The sequence below is a fragment of the Vanellus vanellus genome (assembly GCF_965231255.1).
Source record: "Vanellus vanellus genome assembly, chromosome: 10".
NCBI lineage: Eukaryota > Metazoa > Chordata > Aves > Charadriiformes > Charadriidae > Vanellus > Vanellus vanellus.
In genome coordinates this window covers 9,245,978-9,268,480 of record NC_138915.1, presented here as the reverse complement: position 1 = coordinate 9,268,480, position 22,503 = coordinate 9,245,978, and the positions used below count along the sequence as shown (strand labels likewise).

The following is a 22,503-nucleotide window of genomic DNA, read 5'->3' as shown; positions in this document are numbered from 1 at the left end:
TCCAGGGATAAACCACAGAGTGACTAGAGAAGCGACCCAAGGGGAAAGGCCTGGTTAATATCTACCGGATGCTGGAAGGCATGTAAGAAAAAACCTCTCAAAAATGTGCCAGTAGGTGGGTTAGGAATGTAGGAGGGAAAAAAAGGAGAGGACAGAGTCACTGAACAAGGGCGGAGAATATTTCGCTTGACAGATTAGGGTGGAATAATAGTTGCAAGCATTAAAGGTCATATGAGCAAGAGGCTGTTTGAGATTCTAAAGAAATGCAAGGGGCATAAGCCAGGCTGGAACAGATCCAGAACAAAAGTGATGGAAAGAAATTTATGAGAGAATTTGCAGAGAGCACTTTTAGTGATCTGAGACACAAAGCGTCAGAAATGAGTAAGGAAAAAAAAATCCTTCTAGTGTTCATGATGTCAGAGAAAAGCTTTAATATGTGATCTGAATAAAACCTTAAATGAATGATCAAATAAGAAGGATCCTCTATGTGTATATATACACACACACATATATTTAGACCAATAAATGTATACCTATACATATAGAAGTATGGATGTGAACCAATATATTGATTTATGAGTTTCAGCTGGAAATACCACACTGAAATCAATCAAAGCAAGACTTCAAAATTGCATCAGTGACTTTTCTAGCTAGTCTTTAGCGAAAGGATGATGTCAGGAGCAAAGGCATATCACACCAGAAGACCACAGACAAGTTTGCCTGTGTGAGGATGGTGAACTAACATTCATCTCCTTTTCCTCACTGCTTGCTTCTGCTGTGATTAATGCAAAACACACAGTTCCGTGCTTATTGCAGAAAAATATTTTTTACTCCATAAACATTTTTTTCTGTCGTAAGAGACACCAGCCCAATTCCCTTATTTTTTATTTTTGTTTTGATTTTCTAAAGTTTTTGGAATTCCATATGCAAATTGTTGATAGCAAAGGAGACACCTAAGAGTAATGAATTTTAAAATGATTGTCTTGTGGCTCCTTCTGAAAGTACATCTTGTCTGGTACAAATGCATAGTTCACCTCAAAGTGCCTTTAGCTCAGAGTTGGCTCTTCAGATGGTATAACTCTTTGTTCATAGACAGCGAATGCTGGCAAAATTAAATTGGAGAAAGTGATTTTTGGGAAGCAGAGGCGATGGTTGTTGGTATGATGCTTGCAAACTGGCAAGTGATGCTCTTCCTCCCGAAGGAGTGAGCTCCAGCACCGTGCTGGTGTGAGGCAGCATGGCTGGAGCTGAGAGACCTGGGTTAAACCAAGTACGAAGCTCCCAATGGCTTGGGATCATGAAGAAGCCCAAGGTTACTTTTGGTTTGTTTTATTTTTTCCTTTGATCAGGTCTTGTGTGGTATCCAGTCCTGAGAGCAGGGAGAGGCATTGGCCCTCCGTCAGCAGGGGAACAAGTTATGGCTGAGCACACCACCGGAAAAGCTGGACACAGTTGTTTTGTAACTTAAAAATATGTTTTCTAACATGAAAAATGTTTTATAATATCACAAATCCCCTTTTCCTGAGAGCACACAGCATTGGACAGCAAATGGACACCTTGCCCTCTGGATGTACACAGCTGCTCCTTGCGCAACAGCGAAGGGCCATTTTATAAGTTTGTTGGTTTTTGTTTTTTTTTTTTTTGTAAAATCTTACATAAATAATCCTCCTGGCGTCTGCATCACCAATTCTTTTATTTCGTATCAGTTTTTACTTGTAGTCAGGGAGCATCCCAAAGGCCTGAGCCACTGCAGTGCCTCTGGTCGCTAACGGCCATCGACCGATCAACTCGATCTGCTTTATGCTGGACACGCATCCCGTGCAATTCCTTCTCTTCCCTTCCCTTTTTCCCGGCTGTTTCGTTTAGGAGTGCTCTGCTTGGCAGGGGACGCTGCCGGTAACGGCGGGGGAGGCGACCGACGGGGCGGCCCGCCTCCCCTCACCGCCTCGGTCGGCCCTTTCCCGCCCGCACCGCCCCCAGGACTACAGCTCCCGTCAGGCCCCGCGGACTACACCTCCCGGCAGCCACCGGGGCACCGCCCCAAGGGGTGGAGCGGGCGCCGGCCCGTCACGTGAGCGGGCGAGGTGGGCCCGCGCGGGGCGGGGAGCGCAGGGCGCCGCACTCGGGCCCGCGACGGTGACGGCGGCCGCGCCGCGGTGAGTGTCCGCGGGGCCCGGGCTGGGTAGCGGGGACTGCCCCGGCGGGCTCCGCTCCTGTCTCCGCACCCCCGGCCCCACCCCGCCCCGGGGGATCCGCTCCTCCCGACCACCTCCCCCCCCCCCCCCCGTATGCCCCGGCGTGGGGCTGCTGCCGGCCCGGGCCTTCCCTCCGGCCCAGCCCCTCTCCCTCAGGGCACGGCGCACCTCGCCTCCCCCGTCGCTTGCCTCTTCGCCCCCCGGGGTGGTCTGGGGGTTGCTGGAGGCTTTTGTGAGGGGCTTCTCCTTGCCGCCCCGAGCGCTCTGGGAGCCCCGCATCTCCGGCGGGCCGCCGCGCCCCATCTCCGGCAGTCACCTGTGGCGGCCGCCGTCGCCGAGCGGCCGGCGGGGCCCTGCGGCCGGCGGGGACCGGGCTGGGCTGGGCTGGGCTGCGGAGGCTCTGTGTTGTTGTTGGGCTCCGGCTTCTCCTGACTCACGCCCTGATGTGCTGAATCAATTTGGAGGCGAGACATTGCTGAAGTGCATAGCCCAGCGTCATGGCTTAGCAAAGACACCTTTGAACTGTAATTTTTACCTTTCCTGTGAAAAGAAATTCTCTCCTGCGATATGAAAATGTTCGGAGTGCTCTTTATTTGCTTTCAGACTTTTAAGCCACTGTAGTATTCATTTCTGACTGGCTTAAATTTTGCTCTGAAGCATGTGACTTCTTTCAGTGTTCACGGCTGAAAAGCTGAAACCTTCTGTTTCGAGCAAATGTTTTTAGTATATTTAGAGCAAGAAATAACTCTTGAAGATGAGAGTCTGCTTCTCCTTGGTGGTCTTTGTGCTGTGGTAGTCAAAAAGCATAATTGCTACTATTGGTGGGTTTTGGTTGGTTGGTTGGTTTGTTTTTTTCAGATGTACATGTAATTAAGAGCATAGGAAGGGTATTAGCTTTTTTCTTTTCACAGAAAGGCCCATTTTTCTTGGTGCTATAGAAAGCAACATAGGCAAATGTGGTTTTAAAATTGTATAGATGTGTTAAGTGTTTTTCAGTTGGTCTGTAGACTGACTTGCCATGACAGGTACTAATCAAAACTATATATGTTTAAAAAGTACCTTAGCTTTACTGCATAATACCTGTTTTGGGGCAGTATTGTGCCCATTGGTTGCTAGTAGTCATATATTTGTTCGTCATTAACCAGATTTGAAGGGCAGATATCTCATGGTACAGGATTAGCACTATACTGTAGTTTTCTTTTTAATATTACTTTGTGGTTTAAGTGATTAAAAAAGGTAGGCTGTACAGTTACTAACAAAGCTGGTAAGTGCAACGAGCCTTAATACACAAAACTTTTGGGGCTATATGTAGCTTTGTTATGTGGCCAACGTCACAAGAGATGAGGTATAGAAGTTTTTTAAATAAAGTGAAAATTTTTCCCTTTTTGCTCTGTTTATTGTTCTGTGCTTGGTCAGAAGGAAACTTCCAAAAGATGCACTTGCCAAAGAGTCGAGCTGTTAGCATCGTTAAGGTTGAGCAAACTCTAGTGTTAATGTATCCCTGATAGGTAGAGTTACAGCGTTAACTAACAATAGTTAATTTAGAATGCAAGACTAATTTCATGAGAAGTAATGGTAAGTCTTTAATATTGTGTGTGTTGTTTTAAAGGGGACAACGTACTAATTTTTCTAAGAACCTGAATCAGGTGAAATAAGTTTTTTTTCATGCTCTGTTCCTTCTGACTTCATGAAGTTACATAGCAGCTTTCGTATGAAAGTCGCTCCTGGATGTATTTTGGAGAAGAAACAAATACATGGCAGTATTCTTTGGGAAGGGGTGAGAGAGGAAGTGCTGAACTGTGTGCAGTAAGATGCCCAAATATGTATGGGGAACAAAAACATTGTTAAAAGTCTGCGTAAGTTTTACACGTTGGAAACATTTCAGAACTGTATCTTAAAGTTTTAAAAGGAAAAGTTCTCAGTTCCAACTACTTGATGCCAAACCTCCTGACACAAGATAAAGCATAAAAAGAACAAGTACTGTTTGTTTCCTTTCTCCAGAATGTTTTTAGTAGCAACTATTCTGGGGTTTTGTTTCCTTTCTGAAGTTTCCTAAAAAGTAATGTCAACTGAAATATGCTAGCAGTGCTAACAATGTCTTCCTACCTGTTCCATTCCTGTCAGGGGCCAGCTACAGCACAAAAGTCAAATGTTTGAAAGTTGAAGGAATGAATACACTGTTGTCCTCTCATCTCACGCTGAAGTGGGCGTCTCTATATTGTCTACAACTGAAATGACATATTAAACCTGGAGGCTTCTGAACAAGAGAAAACAAAAGTAAGTGTTTTTGAGTAGACTGGGGTACAGTTTTGTGTAAAATGGGATGTGTGTTTTTCAACAAAATCTAAGTAATTGGCGTGCAACGTCTTTGCTGGGTTGTTGTGTATAACGAATGGAAAAGCTGTGTGCCTGAGACACTGTGATGTGACTGGACCCATTAATGCGTAACATACATAGGCAGATGTGGAATACAGAAGTATCAAACTTTCTGTGCTTGGCAAAGTACCTGCCTGTTACTTGAAGGAGAGAACAGCCAGAGGTATGGTGCTGCTCCATGAATGAGTTAGGCAGGATAGTCCCAATCTCCTCTTTCTTAGGGACTGAAGCAAAGAATGGTTTGTGGATGACTTCATCATGGTCCTTAGCCTATTTCTTTCTAAACAGAGACAAACTCAGAATGGTACTTTCTCCATGGTGTTATGTGTATTCAGAGAAGCAATTCATGTCGTGGAAGAAGGAACTAAACACAGTAGATGAGAGTTGTCATCTAATGCATCGGTTGTACATGTTCTCAAAGGAAAGCTGGAGGAAAGCCTGAGCAGGGGATGTCATTTTAACCGTTACAGTGTCATTTTTTTATACAGTATATCATTGTATAATAGATAAAATTTCCATTTCTCTTGTGGAATCATCAGTTAAATCTTTAGCAATAGAACTACAGTGGCCTAAGGGGATATCTTTCAAGAAGAATGAGCAGAGAGCAACTGAAGGCTTTCTTAATAGAAAACTTTGAAGCTGTATTTGCTATCCCATAGGCTTTCCTGTCAACCACATCAGCTTTTGACAATGTGGGAGGTACACGTTCCCTGCAGGGGATGCAGAGTAGAGAAAATAGACTGGGTGGGTTTAGAAAGCCACGTATCAGCCTGCAGGCATGGGTTTCCTACAGATGTAGTGCTGATTCTAGAGGTAAGGTGACAAATGGTTCCTAAACTCACTTCTGTCGTGCCACCTAATCTAGCTAGATTTAACTGCTACTTGCTGTACAGGGCTACATGCATAGAGGGAAAACTACTACTTTATTTGATCCACTCACATGACTGAACTTCTACTTTAGAAGTCAGTTACCTGAGCAAATATTAAGAAACAGTCAGGAAAAAAGATAATAGTGGCAAGAGAAAGATACTATGCATAGAATAAATATAGGAGAAGCAATAAGCAAGTACAAGTGGACAGAAATAATTGTTACCATAAACTTCAAGGAATAGACCTCTGACAATTGCTGGAAAACAGGCCTTAGCAAATAATTACATTTATTACTACTGAGGTAGGTACTGCTTTTCCTTGTTACTGTGATATAAAGCATGAGAAATACCTAACTAACAGATCAGAGTCCATCAGCAAATAAGTTACTTAGCATCCATGATGGCACACGTCCTACTGTATCATCTCTCTTTGTGAGAGAGCTTATAAATCTCTTGCAAGAAAGCTAGCCAGGGTAAAAGCCAGGGATATCACCCTAAGCTACATTTTTCAATACAATTTGAAAGGAGGAAGCAATGAGGTTGATAATTAGAAAAAGTAATGTTACAAATTCCCTTCCAACTCTGAAAATTCTGTGATTCTGTGAAATTTTTGTTAGGTCTTGTTGGAAGTTGTGATTTACTTTGAAAATAGGGTGGGAGTCAAATTCCACGAGAAGTTAAGACAATAAAAGAAAACCTTCAAATGAAGACAGTAGACACATCAATCAAGACAGAAGCGAAGATTATTTTTTTTTTTTACTCCCTCCAGCTATTGTTTATTCAATACCTGGCTTCCATGTCCAACATACACAATTTCTTTTTTTAAAGAAGCATGTACACAAAAGTGCATAGGATCTGGTGGTGCTGAGAAAATATTTGCCAGACTTTCAGCCAAGCTGTTGCTACTTGCTGCCGTTTGTAGCACTTCATTGTTGGGATTTTTTTTTTTTTTTTTGGTGGTGCAAGGTCTCCCTTCTAATATCTTCAAAACTACCTGGTATAGTGAGCCTATAAAACAGGAGTGGGCAGGCAGCTGGCGCACTTGTAATTTGTTTGCTGAATTAGCAGTCACTTGACTGTTGTGAACTTTTGTCATTTGCACTTGTTCATATTGAGTCCTTTGGGGACAATGACTTGCCCTTTCAAATACAGGGCACATTAGGGAACAAGAGAATGCTTTTTCTGGGGGAGGGACCATTTCTGATTCTTCACAAACAACTTCAGCAGTCCGTGTGGAGTTGTACAGCTTGCCATTCAGTCTAGCACAGATTTGGCAACGTGAGGGATTCTGGAGTGCGTTTTTCTTAGAGAGATGGAGAATTGACACTTAGCAAACAGGTAGCTCCAGATTGCAAGGTTTTTTTCTAAATGATACTTTTTCTTGGAGGAGACAGGAAATTTTTCATAATGCATTACTGATGAATTTGATTAACTGTCTTTGCCCTTCTGCAGTAAAGTTTCTAATGCTAGAATGCATTCTACATGCACAGTATCCCGTTGAGGCTTGTACTGCTGGCGTGTGTTTCGTGTTGTAGTTATGACTTGAATTGCGAAGGTTTTCAAAGAGGCTCGAAAGCTCATATGATTTCACTGGAAAAATGTAGATTTAGTAATTACATGCGAGTGGGGGATACCATTTAGACATTAAGGGAGAAGACCCACTGGTGGCATAATCCACTCTCAGGTCATGATGATCCACTTGAAGGAAGGTAAGGGCTGCAGGGTCCATTGCTAAGAGGTTACACTTGAAAGGATTATACACCCTGTAGCTGTGATGGTAAAGAAGAAATAGGAGATTCCGTGATCTAGCAATACATGTTGACTCCAAAGATCAGCTCTGGAGTAAATGCAGATGGAAGTTTATGACTTGATATGCAAAGGTGATGTGTTGGTGTACCTCATAGGTATTATTTGCCCTTGAACTCTGATGGTAAGACATCATAAATGCTCTCTTAAGTGGTTTAATAGAGCCTCTACCTTTTCCTGTTTAAATGATACTTACATCTCACAGATAAGTCAGTTTTCCTTTCCTTCGGTGTGCCATCAGTTGCATAACAAGTGACAGGTAATTGCTATTTGCCACAATTAAATATGTGTAACTATGGTGTCTGAATTGGCATTGCTCTAGGCATGTTTTTGGTGTCAGTACAGTATGACTTTAAAATGTTAAAATCTGGTTTTTAGTTAAGTAGTCTAAATGTATCAGGTCAGAGAGCATGAGCGACATCATTTAAAAAAAAAAAAATTTGCTTCTAAAAACCTCCTGCATTGGTATCTTTCAGGGTTGCAGGAAGGTTTTGTGGTATGTTATTTATTTATTTCCAAAGGAAATAAAAAATATTTCTATCATGTGGATTTTCTGTAAATTTTTTGGTGTGGTGTTTTGTTGTTTGTTGTTTTTTTAATTTTATCTGTAACTGGAATGCTCTGCCTTATGCTATTTCTTTTTTGTAGCTTTGTTAAACTTTGGAGACTTCTGCTACCTTATTTTTGTTTCCATTATTGAGTATAGTTCCTTTGTGCCAAAATATTACTGTTTAAATGAGTTTGAAAGAGAGGTATTTATTTCTATGGGCTTGCTTAGTTGGTTGTGGCACTTTGGTCCCACAGTGGTTCTTTTTGGTTGATTGTTGTTATTTGGGTAGGGACAGATGATGCCTGGAAAACTGCCTTCATTGCTGTAGATCTTTCTTGTGACTTGTTTTGTATGCCTTTGTATCCTTATATCTAATTCTAATTTTTTTTCACTTTTAATGAGATGAATGACTACTCTTGCATTAATTATAGTAGATGCTTGTTTACTAGTGTTAAAGATGCTGATACTTATTTCAGTGATACTCTGATATGGTAACTTAGATGCTGTTGTTGGCCTGACCCTTCAGGACTGTTGCTTTGCCATATTTTTTTTTTTTTTTTTTTTTCGGATTTATGTTCATTTCTTCTTAATACTTAGAATGAAGTACTTTTTTTTTTTTTTTTTTTCTTTCCCCTGCCTTCATGGTAGTCTTAGCTTAATATTGCTACTGTCTTAGAAATTCCTAGAGTTCTGCTCTGTTCTATGTGTTATTTCTGAAAATCTATGTATTATGTGTTATCTCTTCTGTACAGTTGTGGTGATGACAGATGTAGTTTTGTTTTTAGGACTTTGCATTTTATGTTTCTAATTTTACTATGGGAAACACAAGGCAGTATAGTTACACTGGCTCTGTAGGTTGTTACTGTACCAAATAAAACTCTCCAGTCTTTGTGTAGCACCAGTATACATTGTCATTATAAACCTGCTTTTTCATTTTTTGCATCTTCTGTTTAAATGAGGGTGCAAGCAGCTTTTTCTGTATACCTGAACTAACGTGCGCTTACCTCTCAAACACAGTAAAAAATTGTTCACTAATATAATACTATTTTTTCTTCTCTTTGAAATAATGCCTTATATGGTATCAGGTCTAACTATGTAACTAATTTTAATCTAGACTGGCAAATGCCTTGCAGATCTTAAATGATGAACCCAGTGTACTGATCGCTTTCAAGTGTCATATAATTGTCCAATTGTAACTCTTTTTAGAAGTGTTCTAATTGCTTTCTGATTTACTATGACAGCAAGTGAAGTGGCTTAGTAAATTTTGTAACTAAAGTTTTTGAAGAGGCCTTGGAGATGCACAGACATTTTTCATTCTTACACAAATTGTTATCTGGAGCAGGATTATGAGAACTTTGGTGTTATCCTGTGTCGTGATTATTGTAATGTGACAGAAATGGGAACGCTTCTAGAAAATGTTGTTGAACTTTTTGTTGTTCATTTTCACGCATTGGTAGATCTAGTAAAAGCAATTCTTGTGCTTGTCCAGTTGCCCTTACATTCTTTTATGTATGTATAAAAATATATACACACACACAATATAACCGTTTCAACGGTAGTAATATGTGCCACTAATGTCTTTTCATCACGTTTACCTTTTACTCAGTATATTCTGTAAATGTCTGTGTATGGTGATTGAGCATTTTAATTTCCTCAGTTTTTCCAGATTAGCATATTGAACATTGTAGACTATACAAAATTAAAAACTTCATTTTACATTGAGTGTTGTCAAAATTGTTGTTGCTCCAAATGACTGATATAGGTACAAATTTGAAAGTGGTTTTTTTTTTTTTTTTTTTTCAAAAGGTTTTAGTCCAGTGATGGAGAGTAAAAAATATTTAATATCTGGAAAGTGGTGCTCACAAGTTACTTGATGAAGTTTACTTGATCTCAGATGCTTGTGGTAGTAATCCTTTGGCAGATGCAGATTATGTTGTGTTTGGGCATAAAGAACTAGTTTATACTTGTAAAGATTTTACGTTGGCCCAAGCATGGCTTAGTTATAGAATAGTTACAAATTATTTAGTGTGATTCTGATGTGAAGATGAAGCTTTAAAAGAACCAGCAAAATGTCAAATGAGCTTTAATTGATTCCTGGATCATAAAAGATCAGGACTACTTTCACCAGGCTGTTGTCAATCTAAACATGGCTTATAAGAGTCTTGGTGGTCTTTCCAAGCTGCACTGTACACATCCTCTAACCTTGAGGAAAGAATAGCTGGTCATTTCAGGTTTCTTAGCCCTCAAAAGCTTATTTACATGTTTTAAAGTTTTAGATTTTCTGTGTGGGCTCGTGCTCATGTCCGTCAGCATTTATTCATAAAGACCAGATAGGATCCTCGAATTGATTTCTTAAAATCTGGGCCTTAGTGCCTACCCTTTCAAATGTTGTTGTGCCTCCGTTCCTATGAATCCTAGGAAGCACAAGTATAAATACCATCTTTAATGAAAATACAGATTCCAAGTAGTTTAATTGTTATTGTAAGATCATTGGAGCCTACATTTCTTGGTAGTGTTACTATATTAAGTTCTGGTAACTTTAACAAAGCTTTGTTTATTAGTTCAAGTTAAATCCAGTAAAATTGCTTTGTCTGCTTGCTATTCTTGATTCAGGGAAGAATGTTCAACTGTTTGTAACTGCAGAATATCATAAACAAAGTTGTCTTGATTTGTTTTAAATTTGCAGAGTAATTGTACTTGTGTTCAGCTGCTGACAAGCGTGAAGTTTGTATGGAAGTACATATGGGTGATACTGGGGAATAAAATGTGTTTGCAGTGGAAAACTACTTGCAAGATTTTTCCCTGTGTGGAAGGACTACTGCTGCTCTGTGATAATGAGAAAGTTGTAGCTATTTTAGGACTGTGATGGAGAGTGTTTTTGAATTGTTCATGGCAATAATACTTGGGGAAGATGCCAGAAGCTGCTTCTACAATTTGAGAGAAAAAGAAATAATATTATAAAAGGAAATATTTCATGTTAATTTTAAATGTGTTTGAAAACTTGTTTGCTCTTTTGATATAGTGGAGTCCACTTCTTTAAGGGTGTGTCCTTGTTTGTGGGATGAGAACTCAACCTTGTCTGTTGCCTGAACATCACAGAAGCATAGGGTAATTCAGGTTGGAAGGGACTTCAGGAGGTCTGTAGTTCAACTCCTTGCTCAAAGCAGGATCAAATCCAGTTGCTCAAAGCTTTGTTCAGTTGGGTCTTTAAAACCTCTGGGGATGGAGACTGCAACCTCCCTGGGCCCTCTTTTCACTGCTTGACTGCCCTTACAGTGCAAAAGTAGGTTGTTAGGGTTGTTTTTCCTTAACTCAAGCTGGAACCTGGTTTGCTTTGGTTTCCGTTGTGTCTTGTCCTCTCATCGCTCACCGCTTTGAGGACCCTGGCTCTGTCTTCTCAGTAACCACATCAAAAGTACTGATGGGGAGCTGTGAGGTCCCATTGAAGCTGTCTCTTCTTCAGGCTGAAGGATTCCCAGGTCCCTCAGCCTCTCATTATACGGCAGGCACTTCAGGTCCTGGTCCTCCTGGTGACCCTCTGCTGAACTCACTGCAGTTTATCAATGCCTGTCTTGTACTGAGGTCCAAAAGTGAACACTGTTCCAAATGCTGTCTAATGGGTGTTCTATAACATGAAGTTTAATTACTTGACCATAGTTTACTTATAGAAATCAGGGAAATGTGGGTGGTTATAAATGTGCCTGTTAGTACTTGGCTTTTTCAAATGTGATTGGATTTCAAAGCAAAATTTAGGTAGCTTTAAAAGAATTCTTCCACTTATATACTGATGAAGTAACTTGCGTTAACGTTAGTGAAATGTTTCGTGGATTTAAAAAAAAAAATAATCTGACAGATAACACCTTACCTTTAATACATATTTATTCAACTTAATTAGCTCTGAATAATTCTAATTTGCATAATTGAAGTATTGGAAATGAAACAGAGTAGTTGGTTGTAATTCTATAATGAGATATTCTATAGAAATCGAAGTCAGTGAGTGAATTTATTCTCACTGTAAATTATGTTTAAAGAAACCGGTTTCCTGGAGAGTTGGTGGAATTTTACATGGAGTGAACTTGCGTACAGAGGTGAGCTGCACAGACACCTGGAGTGGCTTAGTGGGGTGGCAGCGTGGAGGGGAGGCGAGCTCTGTCCTGTTGTATCGTCAGATTCTGCAAAGAGAAATTTTTCTGAGAATCTGCAAGGATCTTTGCTTATTCCTTCAAATTTACACTGAGGTTTGGAAAAGTTATAGTCAGTGTTCTGGAGCGAGATGATTAATTTTGGAATGGTGACTCACCTCATGTAATGCTACAGTTCAGCCAAAACTTAGTGAATGTGCAGTCAGGGAGGAAATAATATAGAAAGTAAAGGAGGAAACAGAAGGCTTTTAAAACACTTCGTACTGTTCACTGTGTGAGCAGCTATGATTGGAGGTAGTATTGAAATGCATAAGGAATGTCCAAAGGAGCTTTTGTTCTAACGCGCTTAGGCAGTGGGTTGGCACTGAGGTGAGTGTCCAGGATCCTGGGTGGGCTCGGGTGAAGCTCGTCTTTCTGTGGCTTCGCTGGTGGAGTAGCTGCGGATGCAAGATCAACAGCTAGCTTGGGTGTGCCTGTACCTGCTGCAGTCAAAATTTCCATTTTGCAGTGCAGATCTATTCAGGGTTGCCACATCTTTTAAAAGTCACTTTTCTGGGGCTTGTTTATGCTCACTTGTCTCACATGGTTGGTGCATCCTTAATTTAAATTTACGTGAGCTCTAGTTAAAACCACTTTCTATGCTGACATAGAAAAACTGTGCTTTTGTCTCTTTGTCTCGCCTGGTATTTCTCACTTAAAATATGAACAAAACCTACTTCATATGGAAAACATTTTAAAACCAGCTTCTGAGTAAATATACCGTTTACTGTTATAACTATGTGGTTATCAGAAAACTTAAGATTCTATAAATTAAGGAAAGTCATCTGAACAAATATTGGATGTTCACAAGTTAACATAGCAATCTAGAAAAAGTTAACTCTACCTTAAGTTTTATAGTATGTAAGATATGGCAAGGAAGGAAAAACTGTTGATTGCTAATTTATTTTCATTTAAATTGTTAGTGGTGCACTAAAAATAGTTCAAGACCCCTCTGTTTCAGTGTTTGAAGAAAGCCGAGACTGCCGGAGACCCAGAAGGGAAGCAATACCTCCCTGTGACAGGGTCACACAGGCTCTGCGGCATTCAAAAGCATTTTTTGTCATTTTGCAACTTAATCACAGAATGGTCAGGGTTGGATTAATGTGGGCTTTTTTTTTTTTTATGGAGGGGTGTGATTTTTATGCTGATAAGCTGTATCACTGAATATTACTGTTTTAAACACAATGTCAGGTTTCCTATGTTTTCTTTGTTATGGAAGACTTGTGCACTGTAAGGAGGTAACCTGTAGAACTTTGAGTCGTGGTTTTCCACCTTCTTCCTGCACAGACACATTCCTGTATTGTTATAGTAACTTCAAAGCATTTAGGATTTTGCAGTTTAATGTGTCACTATGGCTCGTGTAGGACTGTTGCAGTGTCACTGTGAGCCCGCAGTCATGCAGGAGCATGGGCTGACATGTCATGGTGCAGAGAGGTCTGTGCAAACTTTTTTCAGTGTTGAGGGGGGAGAGAAAGTGCTTATTTAAGGCTACAATGTTTAATTTATGGAATAGAAACAAAGATTGTGTGGTTTGTAATCACAAACAAAAGAAACCTCTTCAGGATTGCTGTACAGTGTCACATCAGCTTGATAAAGGGTGTGGGACTAGTGAAAGGGAAGTATAATTTGGTATGAAGTTACTGTTTGGAGTAACTTCAAGTATGAGCGTTTTCGCAGTGTCTGTTCTAGAGATCCCCTGTGCAATGTCAGGAAATGATTAAGAAGATGCATCCTGTATCATGCGATTCTGTCTTTAATCAATGCCATTAAAAAAAAAAAAAAGTCCTTTTCCTTTAAACATATCAAGGGTATTCAGACCAGAAGGCTGGACACTCCCCCTTCTGGTGTGCTAACTGAAGTTTCAGTTTAGGAAATGGGGGATTTTTTTTAAATGTAGAAGTACTGTGAAACTCCTGCTTTTTCCTTCTCTTTTTTAAACTTGAAACACTTACATGCTTGTGATTTCAAGAGCTGTGTAACAATTTCGTAGTTTGTTCCTGTTTTCCTAAATGAAAAGTCTTAATACTAATGCTCCAAATAGTTTGCATTTCACAGCGTGTGTATCCTGTTGCTTAAAACAAGCACTCCAATGTCTGTTGACTGAGCTAATAATAGTATTCAAACAACTGAATTCCAAAATACAGCTTGAGTCAGAATATTCCTTATAATAAGAACCAATCCCAGAGCTAGTAATGAATTTCTTGTTAGATTCAGATGCTTTTAGTGACCTTCAATTATAAGGCGCTGTGTAATTTTTTTAAATTAATAGTAACTTGCAAAACATTCTTGGAAGCTCTTAATATCTACCTGTGGACCTCCAAATTCTAAAATCTCTCCTGTAAATAGTATGTAGTCTAGGAGGAAGTTTAAATCTCCAATTTGTGCTTTCTCATCAGATAGCCGGTATGGCCTCGTCGTCAACACCTAAATATAATTCAAACTCCTTGGAGAGTTCCTCAAGTAAAAGGGTAAGTGTAACTTTTTTCACGTTTTTTACATCGGATGTCCCAGAGATTATTATCCTCCATATTTGGGTAGATAAATGAGTATTTGAATGACTCTTTTCTTGAATGTATATACTTATTTTTATTGCTAAAATTCTAAGGCAGTTAACTGAAGTGATTTAAATGTCTTTCAGATGGGTGAAATATTCTCTGTATCACAAGTTATGAGAGCCTCCTTAAAATCAAATCTAAATATTACTCTTATTCTTGCTTTCTGCATTGAAACTGTGGCATTCTACTGTGACATTCCTGAAAACTTTTGGCACTTTGATGCTGTAGAAAGATTCTGTACTGCAGTTGATAAGCTGTACCTAGTTATGTTTTGCTGGCTCAGTTTTAAAAATATTAATCTGTTGTCGGAAATACATTAAAATAATCTAAATAGCATTCCCCTCTTCTTTTTGAAGCTGTGGGGCTGAAGAAAACATAACCTGTGTGCAAGAAAACAGAAACTAAGGTTTTAGTTAGCTTTTTAAATATTTCTTCAAAAACAAAGATTATTTTTCTATTAATCATTCTTAAAAACTACTGAACATTGGAAAGTCACAAATTAGTAGATTATGTGTAGTACTTGTACGTTGCCTAAGTGATTTCAGATGATTTGTTCTTCCAAGCCCAGCATACTTAGAAAATTAAATGCACAAAACTTTCAGAGAACTTACAGTATAGAAATTTAATTCCAATTTAATGCAAATATAGTTAACTATTATTTTAGAAGGAGAAAGATTAAACATGCTTTTGTTTCAGATCTGTTCAACCTTTAAATGTTTAATAGTTGCAGTTTAGGATAGTGGTGTATATTCCTGTTTTGGTTCAGTCTGTCAATTTCTACTGTGGGAAAACTTGTTCTTTCCCATGCAGAAATTACCTTTGCAATTTTTTTTTTGAATCTGGAACTTGAAGGAATTATAAAGAAAATACAATGTGCATGTCTTTTTTTAGACTCTAAAAGATGGAACTAACTGGGAACAAAATGAAGAAATACCTCGTCTGCCAGGAGAGACTAGAGTTACAGGTATGAAGGTATATAGCTGCCTAATGCTGTGTGTGTTTAGGAGTCTGGCATATACATGTTATCTTACTGCATTGTTTCATAATTTGGACTGGTTTGGGCTGGGGGCAGGGGTAGGTCATGCTAAGATGTCATTAATTTTTTAAAGTAGTTGTGATAGAAACTTTATCACTTACCACAGATAACTTTTTAAGTCTTTAAAAATCTTGATTTTCACATATGGCTGATTCTCCGATGCAAGTCAAGATGTGTCATAATTGTATCTACAGACTAAGTAGCACGTGTCTAGTGATGAGAGCTCCTCCAGGCTTTCCAAAGTCAAGAGAGTTCTACATGCCACCCACCAAGTATTGATATCTTGTACAGTAGTGTGGAATCTTAGCCCAAACTGTGACTACCCTAAGTGCAATCTTATGCTTCCTTGACACAACATGGCATGCACATAGCTACTATGTGCTTATTAGACTTTACATGCAGTGATGTTGTAGCATAAGGAAGATTAATGTATTGTGTACAGTGGTTTCTTACTTGATGAAGGATCTTCCTGGAATGGATGGACCCTTCCACTCATGGAAGTTTGTGTTGAGGTATCAGAATGGAACTGAAAGTGGTCTGTCTTGTATTTGTGAAGACTCTTCTTCCCCCCTGCCCAAGGATTTCACAGAATCACAGAATTATCAGAGTTGGAAGGGACCTCTAGAAATCATCTAGTCCAACTCTCCTGCTAAAGCAGGATTGCCTAGAGCACATTACTCAGGACTGCATCCAGGCGGGTTTTGAAAATCTCCAGGGAAGGGGACTCCACAACCTCCCTGGGCAGCCTGTGCCAGTGCTCTGTCACCCGAACCGTAAAGAACTGTTTCCGTGTATTTGAACGGAACTTCCTGTGTTCTAACTTGTGCCCATTGCCCCTCGTCCTGTCACTTGGAACCAATGAAAAGAGCCTGGCTCCATCCTCCTTCAGCCCACCCTTTAGATACTTGTATGCCATAATAAGGTCTCCCCTCAGCCTTCTCTTCTCCAGGCTAAAGAGTCCCAGCTCTCTCAGCCTTTCCTCATAAGGGAGATGCTCCAAGCCCTTAATCTCGCTCCAGCAGTTCCCTGTCCCTCTTGAACTGGGGAGCCCAAAACTGGACACAGTATTCCAGTTGTGGCCTCACCAGTGCCGAGTAGAGGGGGAGAATGACCTCCCTCGACCTACTGGCCACACTCTTCTCTATGCAGCCCAGGATTCCATTGGCCTTTTTGGCGACAAGGGCACATTGCTGGGCCATGGATAATTTACTGTCTACCACGACCCCCAGATCCTTCTCCTCCAAGCTACTTCCCAGCAGGTCAGCCCCTAACCTGTACTGGTGCCTAGCATTCTTCCTCCCCAGGTGCAGGACCTTGCACTTGGTTTTGTTGAACCTCATTAGGTTCTTCTCTGCCCAGCTCTCCAGCCTGTCCAGGTCACGCTGGATGGCAGCACGGCCCTCTGGGGTGTCAGCCACCCCACCCAGTTTGGTATCATCAGCAAACTTGCTGAGGATACACTCTGTCCCCTCATCCAGGTCATTAATGAATATATTAAACAAAATAGGACCAAGTATTGAGCCCTGGGGGACCCCACTGGTTACAGGCCTCCAACTAGACTCTGTGCTGCTGATCACAACCCTCTGAGTTCTGTCCCGCAGCCAACTCTCAATCCACCTCACTGTCACCTCATCTAGCCCATACTTCCTCAGCTTCCTAATGAGGATGTCATGGGAGACAGTGTCAAAAGTCTTGCTAAAGTCAAGGTAGATGACATCCACGACTTTCCCCTCATCCAGCCAACCAGTTATAACATCATAGAATGCTATCAGATTGGTCAAGCACGATTTACCCTTGGTAAATCCATGTTGACCACTTCCAATAACTTCCTGTTCCTCAACGTGTTTGGAGATGACATCCAGAATGAGTCGCTCCAATACCTTCCCAGGGACAGAGGTTAGACTAACCTCTAACTAAGATTTGTTAGGTGGGTTTGTAAACAAGATTGGCTGAGACGGAACTGAAGTGGTGATTCAGAGGAAGTAGTTATGTTTTCAATGAGGAAAGTTGTGGGGAAGGCATGAGGGAGAGGGTGTGGGACTAAGATGAATGTTTGATATGATTCTTATGAAAATTGTCTGTGCTTTGGGGCAGCACACTGGAAGGAGGGTGCTTGCTGTGGAAGGCAGATGAATAGGATGGGATAAAGAAATGAGTGGACAGGGAGAAATAGGTGGCTTGTAGTGCTTCGTTTAAGTCTTTATTGGCATTGCTTCAATGAAGTCTTTCTTTTTTGAGTAGTATGTGTTAATACTCATTTTGTTACTGTCCTTGCTGAAACATTGCTGATAGCCATGCTGTATGTGATTGCCTTAAATTGAAATGTAATGTTTCTCTTCAGGTGAGTTCCCTAAACACTTTACAACTTGAACTATGTACTTGAATGCAGAATTGGTTGCAGAGCACTGAAAGATGTAATAGTATCAACAGTATTTGTTCTAGGATAGTGAATACACTGGTTCAGTAATCACAGAGAAGACTTAAATCTACTTGCTGTTCTATGTCCTGCCCTCTCCCATGTAGTGCTGAGAAAGAGAACACAAATATAACTAGGGAAGGCTACTGAAATAATCTGATTTCATTTGGGCAAATTTGGCAAACTTTCACACTTTCTGAATGATTCAAGTGGACAAAATTCAGACTTTTAAAATTCATTCATCTCTGAATGCTCTGAGTGCAGCTGTCTTTATTTTACTGCTACTTAACCAATGCTGTCTTTAGCTCTGATTTTTTTCTTTTCACAATCTTTAAGAAATGCTGCATTTCTTACAGACAAGGATGTTATTTATATATGTCCATTTAACGGCCCTGTTAAAGGAAGAGTGTACATCACAAACTACAGGCTGTACCTAAGAAGTGTGGAGAATGTGAGTAATATGCCACGATTACTTCTGTGGGATGAGTTGGCTTTAAACCCCCTTCCCTTCACCCCCACTGCCTTTGATTTATTTTGTGGCCAGTTCATTTGGTTTAGTTTTGGCACACATTTGCTTGTGGAATTGCATGGGAGGCTTTTTACTTGAAATGGTCTGATGTTTGTAATAACTGTATCTTAATTGTGTAATGACTGAATAGTAATTGCCTTTGTGCCTCTGAGAAGTCTGTATAAAAATTGAAGTTCTTTAAAGTTAAATGTGTTGTAAAAGTATGATTTTGTTTGTTTGTTTTATTTTTTTTTCCTGGTAAAATTACAGTTTACTTACACTGAACTGATACCTTTACCTTTTGCCTGTTGGAGCTTTATAGATAGTTGTTCCCTTTATACTTGTTCTGTAATAGATCAAGGGCAGCAACTAATGATGTGCAATAGTTCTTAAAATGGCTCTCGGTAAACCAAGATTCTGATTGTCCTCGCTGTAGGAAAAGAAAAATACTTTGATCAATAGAACCTCGCGTAGGTGGAGGGAGTAGTAGTGTGTTCGATAAGCAACAACATGAAATAGAATAAAATGTGCTTGTTATATGTTTCATAATATTTTTTTTTAAAAAATAAGGTTTTAGGACTATTGAATGGAGGTCTTCCTGGTTGCAGCTAACTCTGCTAGTAATATCTTTTTCATTTTGTTCTACTTTATTCTGTATAGCAATAAAGCAGTCTTATTTCTGATTGTCTCTGCTTGCTATGTAGCAGAAGATATCTTTTAGGGCGTTGCCACCTTTTTTCCCTGCATACTGTATTAGGCATGAAGTACTTTTGCTGCATGTTAAATTGGAGTTCAAGGCTGTAGAGTGACTGTACAGACTTCAGAACATGTTGGGAGGGGAGACTCAATCAAATTCAGAAACACACTTTTGCTTCCTGTATGTATTTCATGTCTGCTTTCTATTCTAGAACGCATAAGAACATTTTGCTTGAGTCTTCTCAGTTTAATCTTTTCTTTAAACTTCCCTTGCAGGATCCAGTTGTGATATTAAATGTTCCACTGGGCGTAATTTCAAGGATTGAAAAAATGGGAGGAGCTTCAAGCAGAGGAGAGAACTCTTATGGATTAGATATAACCTGTAAAGTAAGACTTTCCAATAATTCAGTAAGAAATAAAATCTAGAGGTTCCTTTTCTCGCCGCTTACCTATTTATAGGAATGAAAAAACACGTGTTCCTCACAAATGAATTTAAAAAGAGCTTTTTGGAACTGGACAAGGAAATGCCTTTTGTATAAAAGCCTGTGGTGGGTTGACCCTGGCTGATGCCAGGTACCCACCAAGCTGCTCTATCGTTCCCTTCCTCAGCTGGACAGGGGAGAGAAAGTATAATGAAAGGCTCGTTGGTCAAGATAAAGACAGGGAGGGATCACCCACCAATTACCATCACAGGCAAAACAGACTCGACTTGGTGAAATTAGTTTAATTTATTACCAATCCAGTCAGAGTAGGGTAATGAGAAATAAAACCAAACCTTAAAATACCTTCCCCCCACTCCTCTCTTCTTCTCAGTCTCAACTTCACTCCCAATTCTCTACCTTCTACCCCGGGTGGTGCAGGGGTTCAGGGAGTGGGGGTGTGGTCAGTTCATCACTTGTTTATGCTGCTCCTTCGTCCTCAGTGGGAGGACTCCTCACACTCTTTCCCTGCTTCAGCGTGGGGTCCCTCCTGCAGGAGGCAGTCCTCCACAAACTTGTCCAATGTGAGTCCTTCCCATGGGCTGCTCTTCACGAACTGCTCTACCGTGGGGCCTTTCCATGGGCTTCTGTCCTTCAGGAACAGACGGCTCCAGTGTGGGTCCCGCATGGGGTCACAAGTCCTGCCAGGAGCCTGCTCCGACACGGGTCTCCCACAGGGTCACAGCTTCCTTTGGGCATCCAGCTGCTCTGGTGTGAGGTCCTTCACGGGCTGCAGGTGGATATCTGTTCCACCATGGACCTCCATGGGCTGCAGGGAGACAGCCTGCCTCACCATGGTCTTCACCACGGGCTGCAGGGGAATCTCTGCTCTGGCACCTGGAGCACCTCCTCCCCCTCCTTCTTCACTGACCTGGGTGGCTGCAGAGCTGTTCCTCTCACGTATTCTCACTCCTTTCTCCCAGCTGCTGTTGGACAGTAACTTTTTCCCCTTCTTGAATATGTTATTCCAGAGGTGATACCATGGTGCTCAGCTTTAGCCAGCAGTGGGTCTGTCTTGGAGATGGGTGGTATTGGCTCTGTCGGTCACAGGGGACGCTTTTAGCAGCTTCTCACTGAAGCCACCCCTGCAGCCCCTCCCTGCTACCAAAACCTTGCCACACAAACCCAATACAAGGGCTATTTAACTATCCTCTCTGCAAGTGAGGATGGGGAAAGGTTTTTCTTTCCGAACCACTAATTGACAAGAGCTTTGCACAGTAGTCTTTTTTTTTTTTTTTTTTTTTAGGGCGTTATTCCTGCATTGCTTCATTATTTCATTTGTTCTGAAAGTAATTTTTCTATAATCCTAAAATTTTTGAAGCAGACCTCAAACGGGGGCTTTGTAAGCTGTAAAAGCAGTGAAAAGCTTATGTAACAGCTATCACTTATTTCCTTCATCTCACAAAAAAATTATGTTGCAATGAAAAAATACAGTCATAGGGGAGTTTTCACTGGATAGTTCAGGATCCTTTCCTTGACTCATTAATGGAGTATGTATACACGTTTGATTCTTAGTAGCTAATGTGCAGACTGCTTATTTTTGATGTTAGTGATGAGAAAATAGCTAGGGACAATGTAGTCTAGACAGATTATTGGCAAATTTTAATTTTGAAAACATAGAGTAACTCCCATCCCGCAAGCATTCAATAACCCATCAGACTTTTTAGTGAATCAGATAGTCATTTCTGATTGCTTTATGCCAAAGCAGTGTTTGCATCACACAGAATGCTTTATTTGTAGAATTCTTATGCTCTGTTCTATTTTATGGGATAAGAAATAAAACTGAACATTCACAATGGTTTGAGGCATGTTGCAAGCAGATTCTAAATCATATTGAGTGTATAATATAGCATTTGTACATCAGATAAAAGTATCTCACTGCTTTGGTTCACTTAAAAGATAATGCCTTTGTTTTAGGATATGAGAAATTTACGGTTTGCCTTAAAACAAGAAGGGCACAGTAGAAGGGATATATTTGAAGTCCTCACAAAATACGCTTTTCCTCAGTCACATAACTTGGTAAGTTACATCATATATACTATTGAGTCATCTTAATGCAGAGTGCTTGCCAATTAGCTTTAACTGTCTGACCTACTAATGGACATCATGGCTGCTTAAAAAGAATAGCCACAGAATCTGATGTCAGCATAAACTAGAGAGAATTAATGTTTTTATTTTGTACATTTACAACACTTACATCTATGTATTTGTAAAATTATGTATGCTATATGCTATACTTCAGGTAAACTACTAAGTGTCTCTGTTCCATACAGATTTCATTGCTTAGAGACTGCAAGTTATCCTCCCTAATTAGGAGAGATAGTAGTACATGCCTTACTTGATTTCTTGAAAATGTTAAACTGTTGGGCAGTCTCCAAGGCAATGATAAATATGAATCACCAAAAGTTTTACTTGAGGAAAAGATGTCATGGTAAGACACTTGTTTTATTGATGAAACTGATGAAAAGTATAACAGGCAGCTAATACGGTAATGAATTTACACAGATTTATTTCAGGTAAAAAACATCTTATGGAAGGAATTGAGTGACATTGATGTTTACTATTCATTCTCTTCCATTTATTTGCTGAAATCTGTGTACTGTTGTATATATGTTATATAGTTGCACCTGTCCTTATTTTCTAATGTCACGATGTGGATGAGCCCTTAACTTTAAAATGAACTAAGCAAGTATGTGATATTTTTAGTGTGCTTTCACCATATTTCAGCAAGCAGTTTAAATTGATCCTGCCAAAGGTGGGCCTTTCTGCCTGGTTGTTCATTTCTGCCTTGGTTTTCCCTGCATGAGTTTGAGGCTGCATGATGAACCAGATAGTG

General features: G+C 40.2%; 1 protein-coding gene across 3 annotated transcripts in view; it reads left to right on the top strand.

Moving 5' to 3' along the window:
• Positions 1-2,091: 2,091 nt before the first annotated feature.
• MTM1 (myotubularin 1) overlaps positions 2,092-22,503 on the top strand; it is a 45,853-nt gene continuing 25,441 nt past the window's right edge. For all 3 annotated transcript variants that reach the window (XM_082488304.1, XM_082488303.1, XM_082488305.1), the window contains exons 1-7: positions 2,092-2,156; positions 4,320-4,472; positions 14,374-14,445; positions 15,424-15,496; positions 18,341-18,435; positions 19,465-19,575; positions 21,585-21,686. In XM_082488304.1, coding sequence (XP_082344430.1) covers positions 14,383-14,445; positions 15,424-15,496; positions 18,341-18,435; positions 19,465-19,575; positions 21,585-21,686 — 444 coding nt within the window. In that variant the 5' untranslated portion in view covers positions 2,092-2,156; positions 4,320-4,472; positions 14,374-14,382. The remainder of the gene's footprint in view (positions 2,157-4,319; positions 4,473-14,373; positions 14,446-15,423; positions 15,497-18,340; positions 18,436-19,464; positions 19,576-21,584; positions 21,687-22,503) is intronic.